This window comes from Cajanus cajan, chromosome 1, assembly GCF_000230855.2.
Source record: "Cajanus cajan strain Asha chromosome 1, NIPB_CcT2T_4, whole genome shotgun sequence".
Classification (NCBI taxonomy): Eukaryota; Viridiplantae; Streptophyta; class Magnoliopsida; order Fabales; family Fabaceae; genus Cajanus; species Cajanus cajan.
In genome coordinates, this window is record NC_138517.1 from 37,641,478 (window position 1) to 37,649,800 (window position 8,323).

An 8,323-nucleotide genomic window follows, 5' to 3' on the forward strand; every position below is an offset into this window, starting at 1 on the left:
GTGATATCTCTATGATATACAACTGTGCAAGTCTCTCCAAGGACTACCTCTTGACAGGAAGAAAGTGCGCACACTTTGTCAACCTATCAATAATCACCCAGATAGAGTCACTGTTCCTAGCTGTATAGGCAACCCAACCACAAAGTCCATAGTGACACTATCACACTTCCACTCGGGAATCTCCATCAGCACTAAGCTCAAAGCACTAAGCTCAAAACCAGCTGCCCTCTCAGTACCAAGCAATCCCAAAATCCTCAACAACTCTGGATCCTGTAATTGCTTAGTTCTCACCTGTCTCAAGAGCTCATTAGTTATGGTGATCATACCACAACTAATGTAATCTTGAACAACCTCCGCTTCTAGTCTCAAATCTCTAAACTGCTCAATCAGTTCCAACTCCCTAATCATCATAACTGACACATGAATAGATTTCCTACTCAATACATTTGCTACCACACTCGCCTTCCCAGGATGATACATCAACTGGAAATCAAAGTCCTTTAGGAATTCCATCCACTTTCTCTGCCTTATATTCAACTCCTTCTGATCAAACAGGTACTTTAAACTCTTGTGATCACTAAATACACTGAATCTCGCACCATATAGATAGTGCCTCCACGACTTCAAGGCAACACTACAGCTGCAAGCTCCAAATCATGAGTTGGATAATTCCTCTCATGAGTCTTAAGTTGCCTCGAAGCATACGCTACTACTCTCCCTTCCTGCATCAACACACAGCCTAACCCCTGGTGAGAAGCATCACAGAACACTTCAAAATACTCACCAGTGTCAGGTAACACCAAAATTGGAATAGTCAATCACTCCTTCAATTCCTGAAAACTCTTCTCAAAAGCGTCCATTCAAAGAAAAAGTTGATCCTTCCGAGTCAGTTAAGTCAAAGGCATTACTATTCGAGAGAAACCCTCTATGAATCTCTGATAGTAACCTGTTAACCCAATGAAACTCCTAATCTTTGTTCTGGGATTTATCTAGAACAGACCGTTCTCCATCCAGAACGGCCCGTACCCCCTCCGGAACGGCCGTACTCCCTCTGGAATGGCCCGTTTTGGGGTTTGGAACGACCCGTTCTCCCTCTAGAACGGCCCGTTCTCAACTACGTTTTATAGGTCAATTTAGTAGTTTGGAACGGCCCGTTCCAGATTGGGAACGGCCCGTTCTGGGCTACTAAATTACCCTTTTTTTTCCTGTGGGGTGATAATGTAGATCACAAGAGATATCATGCCATTGGGTGGCAAAAATTGTGTATACCAAAGAAACATGGGGGGCTTGGATTGAGACGGATGCGTGATGTCAATACATCGTTCATGATAAAAAAAATGTTGGAGTTTGATGACGAAGCCTCATAAACTATGGGTGAAGGTTGTTAGAGCTAATTATAAATTTTTAAATGACATTATCCTAAAGGTTGGGAAGAGACCCAACATGTCTAACTTATGACAAGGTATTTTTGATTCGTGGAATTTGGTGATTCCTCTGGTTCGAAGGAGAGTTGGTAATAGACGAAGGGTTAACTTTTGGTTTGATAATTGGTTAACTGGTATCTCTCCTCTTTTTCAAAAAGCTTAGGTGGATATTCCTCTAGCTATCTATTCAAATCAGTTAGGGAGTACACAAATGAGCAAAGGGAATGGGAGCTTTCACATGTTCAGTCATGGATCCCACATGAGTTATGGATAGCTATTTAGTTTCAATTATCTTTGCCATCAGATGATGCTAGAACGGATAGGGTGGTTTGGAATCAGACCTTGGATGGATAGTTTACAATCAAATCAGCTTATAGTGTTGTTGCAAATCCTGCCCTTCTTTATAGATCCCATCTATTCAAAACTATTTGGAAGTGGCAGGCCCTGAAAGGGTTCGTGCGTTCCTATGGAGAGTAGCACATGAAAGTTTATTGACAAACTCATGTCGTGCTCAATGTAGAATGACGATAAATCCATTGTGCAGTATCTACTTACAGGGTGCAGAAGATAGTCTACATGTGTTCAGGGAATGCAACTTTGCCTAGGAATTGTGGTCCAAGTCATGCAAAGATTCATCTTAGATGCTTGCGGATCAGGATAATTTGCAACCCTGGTTATTGAAGAATTTATCAAGATCTAGTCATTCCCCTCCCAAGTGGAACTATAGATTTTCTATTACATTGGATTCTTTGTGGCACCGTCGAAATAGAGTTATCTTTCAAGGCCAATCCATCACAGTTGATCAAGTAGTAGCTGAAATTAACGCTCGAATCATATATTCTACCACAGATGTTCTTAATCAACAATCACATGTTAGGATAGTTAATTACAACTCTCGGCTTAAATGGATAAGACCTCCAAAAGGTATCCTAAAATTAAATTGTGATGGGGTTGTGTCTTGTGAGAATGTGGCCTCATTGGGGGAGTGATCTGTGACTCAGATGGTAGGTTCATGGTGGCATTCACAGGGAAGTTAGTTATGTGCTCCATTCTTAAATCGAAGCTTTGGGCCATTTTACATGGCATGCACATTTTGGTTAATAGGAATTTGGGACAACAGGTGATAATTGAGTCGGATTCTTCCGTTGTAGTGAGGCTTGTTAATGAAGGTTGTTCTGCTTCTCACCGCTATTTTGATCTTGTTCAAGAGATAAGAGAGTTGAGTAATCAGTTATCCTTGTTTTCATGATACCATATTCTGAGAAAAGTTATTTTAGTTGCTAACCTTCTTGCTAAACGCATGATGTTTTTAGAGAATGACTTTTTTGTTTACGAGTCTCCCCCGTCTTTCATCTATCACTTGTTATTAGCAGATGATTATGTTTTTCTTTCAATTTAATGATTATTTGCTTGTGCTTTAACCCCCTCTTTTACCTCCCTCTCTCTCTCTCTCTCTCTCTCTATATATATATATATATATATATATATATAAATTGCGTAGAAAATAAAATTCTCTCTCATTAGACTATCTATTATCTACTACTATTATTGTTATCAATTATTACTAATGTAAAAGAAATAAATGTATTTTTTAAAATAAAATATTTGAGGTTGAGAGATTAATTAATAGAGGACAGATATCAATAGGAGAGTTTGGAAAACTTTTGAGTAATTGTAGAGATTAAAAAAAATTGTACAAGAAAACTACTCTATGAAATTAAAAAAGAAATAAAAGGGTACCAAATGCAAATAAGGATAAAATAATAAGATAAGGTTGTGATGAGATTAAATCTCTAAACCCTAATGTTATTTCAATTTGAATTTTTTAATTCATTATAATTTTTTTAATTTAATTTAGGTTAAATTATATTTTTAGTTATTCTATTTTATTAATTTACAATTTTGATCCTCTATTTTAAAATAATGACATTTAGTCTCTCTAATCTTAAAAATATAAAATTTTTAATTTTTTCATCAAATTGACATCTATTAATTGTTAATAAATATTCATCACTTGTTCAAATATAAAATAAACAAAAAATTTATGTTATTATTTTTTATTTTTATATATTATGTCACTAAATAGTATGCCATTAAAGTATTGAAAAGTCACAAAATAATAATAAAATTTAATAATCTATAAATATTAAATTAACGATAAGATCAAAATTTCATAATTTTAAAAGATTTAAATATATTTTCAATTTCTCAAATTTAAAATTGGTCTTTTTAGCTCTAAATTTCATAATACTCAAATTTTGCTAATAAATTTGTTAAATATTATCGTATAAAATTTACTTATTAATGTCCCTAATGGTGAAAATATTACATTAAATTTGGCTAATAGTACATAATTGTCTCGTTATTTTTAAATTATTATTGATAACTCAAGAGACTAAAATAAGATTTTTAAAAATTACACAAACTAAAAAAATAATTTTAAATTTAAGAGACAAAATTAAATTTATTTTAAATTTGAGAGACTAAAAATATATTTAAGTTATTTTAAAAATAAAAAAAATTAAATATCTTTATTTTAAAATAAATAGATCAAAATTATGAATTAATAAAAATAGAAATCAAAATACAATTTAACTTGACTAATATTATTGATTATTACAGTTTAAAACTTAAATAACATTTACGAATGCAATCTTTGAATCTTGCAAAATGCAAATTGTCAATTACAATTATATAAAAGTAAAACAAGGTAGTAAAATATTAGAGTATGAAGAAAGAATAAGAAAATCAAAATTACATCAATTCACTTTCACCACTTGAGACTTACATCTTATCTTAGCACCAATACTAAGATTTTCCACTAATACCCCATATTTCACAATCACACACTCGATCAATCCCATACCAATCAAGAAAGTTGCCTAAAGACTCATAGGATAACCTTTCTCTGTAAAACAATACAAATAAAAATCCCCTCAACCAAATCATGAGAATACCTATCTCAAACAACCACTTAATCACAAGATGTATATATCAATTGATGTGTGAAGATAATGCCATAACAAGTTTTATTCACTTAATTGACCAAAAGAGAAAACCTTACTGCTTATACATCACTCATTATACAACATTTTTACTTTTTATATTTTTTTTTCTAAATTTCTAACATTTTCCATATACAAACCAATCCACAAGAAGTATCTGCCAAACATTTTCCTTGTACAAAACGATGCACAAGGAAATCCTTTAAACTTGTTCAATGCAGCACCATAATAAGGAACACCCACTTCCGACACCAAAGATAAAAATAGGGAATTAATTCTTAAATATCCAGAGTACAAATTAATGAAATCAAACACCTACCCACCACATTTTTTACATTTCATTTTGTCCCCTTTGCTCTAAAACAACCACAACAGAATAAGCAAAGTACAACAAGCACATGCAAGATTTGGCCATGTTTAATTAATTTCACACGCCCAATCCAGCAGTGAACGTTACACCCGTAGAAGGTAACCAAAGATTCCCCTCAATAAATTGTGTCACCGTGAAATTACTAGCCTGGCTAGAATCATTCATCACATGGTACCCGGGCCATTTCACACGATCAGAAAGCCCAGCACCAGGCCCATAATTCATGTACTCTGCATAGTACAACGTGTCCAAGCCCAAGTCCCCATTCCACTCCAACCACCCTTCAGGCCTCAACACATCACTAATATAAGATTGCATGAAAATTGTTCTAGAATATGGCTTCCACGGTCTTCCAAGGTACGTGTGAGTGGAGTTAACCGATTTTACAAGGTCAGAATCAGCAGAAATGTTGCAAAATTGGATGGAGAAACCCGTTGGTTCCTCAGGGTCTTTTCTCCCGTGTGCTGTGATCGTGTTCTTCTGATTTGGTAACCCTTTTTTGGCCACTATGTGGCAGTTTTGGAAAAGTGCAGTGGCGTCACCGAAAATGAAATCCACGGTGCCACTGATTTTGCACTCTCTGTAGAATTGGCGCATGGTGTGAGTGTAGAGGCTGTCTTGGTAACCCGAAATCCCACATCGGTAGAACACAGAAAGGTCTGAGTCTGATCTTAGTGCTACCGCTTGGTGCTTCTCTGGGCCTGCGGTGTTCTGGAAGGTTATGTCTCGTGCTATGAATCCTCTGCCACTCACAGCTGCACATGAAACAACGTAATTATTACGTAAATTAATAAAACATGTTTTTTCCTTTTCTTTTTGAATTGGGTCAGAGATTTCGGCCGTTGAAGAAGACAAGTATTTTTGATGTTATCAATATAATAATTGCTGCACATGGTCATTTATTTTCATATCAGTGCTCTCAGTGGGTTGCATACATGCATTATGTTACGTGGGGAGTGGTAACATTTAAATAATAAGTGCTTCCTTGCCACAAATGTTAGTGACTATCAGTTCCCAGTTAACGTTGCTAGGCAATTGCATTTATTTCATCGCGTTGGGTTTCAACGACAGGAAATATAGAGAGAGAATGATGTATTTATTTATTTAATCCAAGTGAAAATAAAAGAATATATTTATCATTAAAATTTCAACACTTTTTTTCCTCTGTTTAGTGTTAGGTTTCACATTCAGCTTGTTTAAATTATGTGAGCATACATGTATCATGAGGGTAGCCGTAGACACTACCCAACCTCGGGCATAGACAAAACATCAGTCAACTTTATAGGTCTCCCTCACACATGTTCGACAAAAAATTTCACCAGATTATAGAAATCTGTCAATTTATTCATGGCAAGATTAATGAGTCATTATATTACATTGTTAAAATATTCATCACATATTAATCATCCAAATAAATACATCATCTAAACAGTTTCATAACATATTTTTTATATTACTTAGTTTTTTATAAAGACAAGTTTAATTAGTATTTTATTTTTATTATCAAAATCAACTTTTACGTAAATATATATAATAAAAAAATCAAACTTAAGAAAAACTAAGAAAGATCCCTAAGGTGGTGTCATTTCAGGAATTAAATTGACCGATTTCAAGTTTATAGCGAATGTATTAAAAAAATGGTAATATTTTAATATTCTAAATCTATATAAATTTTGATTAATATTTTAATTTATCATTATCAGTAATTAAGAATCACTTATTATTTTTAGTTGTAATAGTACTACACTAGTAGTACACTTCAATATGACATGACAAGTTGACAACAGAAAAACCGGGCCCAAAATCAAACCAACATCAAGAAGAAGAAAAGAAAAGAAAAAGTGTACAGAGAGTAGCGTTCTTACCAAAGGTAGCTGAGCGGAACGTGGTCCAACCGTCGACGAAGCTCCGGTTACCGGAAACAACGGTTGCATCCATGCCATCACCGAGCATCATGAGGTTCCACTTCTTCTTCTTGATCTCCACGTTCTCATGGTAAACCCCCTTCTTCACGTATATGACAAAGCGCCTCATGCTGTAGTTAGGCGCGGCCAGCACCGCATCCTTGATCTTGGTGAAGTTACCGGTCCCGTCGGTAGCCACCACCGCATCGGCGTGGACCCCATTCGCCTGAAGCAGCTTCCTGTCCCCTGGTTTAACCCACGTGGGGAATTGGCCCTGCGTGGAAGAGAAATCCGAAACAGGGTTCACCTGTGTTAGGAGTTGTTGGAGCAGGGTCATCACTTGGCCCAGCCCACTGGACACTAAGCCCTTCACCATGCCGTTCGTGCCTTCCAACCCATCCATGCACGTGTCTTGGTTCGCAAGCGCCGCACTTAGCCATGTCCTTAAATCCGAACTCAGGTTCCCTGTGCTGTTATGTTTCCCTGCAACCATATATTATAATTTCTAATATATTTTTTTATCATACGCATGTAAAATCCCACATCATTCAAATAAGAGATGAACATGAATTTATATACACATAATTATTTTTATTAATAAAAAAACTGCTATCCAAAAATAAAATCTTTATACAATTTTAAATATGGGTTAGTACTTAGTAATTTGACGTTTATATGACTAATATATTTAATGTAAAATACTATAAAACGGTAGTACCTTTGGGAGTCTGTGTAGCGGAGACAGACCAATCGAGTTCATCGGAGGACAAGTCGAGCAAATCGAGACAATCCGAAACGGCGTTAGAAAGACGCGAATCGCCGAAGGCAGAGCCGAACTCGGAGAGAATAGAGGTAACATCTTGCAACACATCAACGACGGTTCTCACTGTACCTGCGAACTCCGAGGGTGAAACCTTAAGCAGCTCGAATCCCGCGGTGTTAGTCTCACCCAGTGGGGTACACAGGGTGGGTGACAGCACAAGCAAAAACATGAGTGTGATAGTGGGTGTTGCTTTCGTTGAAGACAGAGCCATTGGAAGAACTCAACGGGGTTACACGTACGTACGCTGAGGGAACTTGCGTTTTTGAAGAGAGGGATGAGGGGAATAAATAAATAAATTGTTGAACGTAATGGTTAGCTTGGCAGGTGAGGGAATTTAAGGCAAATTAACGAGTATGGTGCAGGTGTGGAAAAGTACCCGAAAAAACACCCCTCTCCACAAAATACTACTCATACTTTTGTTTCATTTATGAAATGTGGGTATGTGTGAAATTTATGATGCCGCGGTTTCTTTGAATATGATTTTATCCGAATTTAAGAGGGTTGCGAGGTGAGCCTTGTGAGTTGAGAGTCAACCTTGGTTTCATAAGTGATGATGTAATAAGGTGGTAAAAGGGAGGGATTACACAACACAGAAGAGAGAACGATGGGAGTGTTTAATTTGTGGCAGTGTCGGCGGTGACTATGCAAGTGACAAACACTAACCATATACGTACTCTCTTTATCACAAACTTTTTTTTTTTTTATTAAATGAATTTTGTGTAGATTGTATTTTCTCCTCTTTCCTTTTTTGTTGCTACGAAGCCGACCATAAAAGTAAATCAGATTTTTTGATACAT

At 35.9% G+C, this 8,323-nt stretch overlaps 1 protein-coding gene across 1 annotated transcript; it reads right to left on the reverse strand.

Moving 5' to 3' along the window:
• Positions 1-4,676: 4,676 nt before the first annotated feature.
• On the reverse strand, positions 4,677-8,119 carry LOC109790407 (pectinesterase/pectinesterase inhibitor PPE8B). Its single transcript, XM_020349550.3, has 3 exons — positions 7,422-8,119; positions 6,665-7,186; positions 4,677-5,554 (listed from the first exon to the last, which is right to left on the reverse strand). Exons 1-3 carry the CDS (start codon positions 7,735-7,737, stop codon positions 4,857-4,859), a joined length of 1,536 nt encoding a protein of 511 aa, XP_020205139.1. The 5' UTR covers positions 7,738-8,119; the 3' UTR covers positions 4,677-4,856.
• Positions 8,120-8,323: the final 204 nt, after the last annotated feature.

Excerpts from the sequence above, each read along its gene's own strand:
- LOC109790407 (XM_020349550.3), bottom strand. The coding sequence starts at position 7,737 with ATGGCTCTGTCTTCAACGAAAGCAACACCCACTATCACACTCATGTTT. Across the intron at positions 7,187-7,421 it reads CGCTACACAGACTCCCAAAG|GGAAACATAACAGCACAGGG; the intron begins GTACTACCGTTT and ends ATATGGTTGCAG. Across the intron at positions 5,555-6,664 it reads GTTCCGCTCAGCTACCTTTG|CTGTGAGTGGCAGAGGATTC; the intron begins GTAAGAACGCTA and ends TTTCATGTGCAG.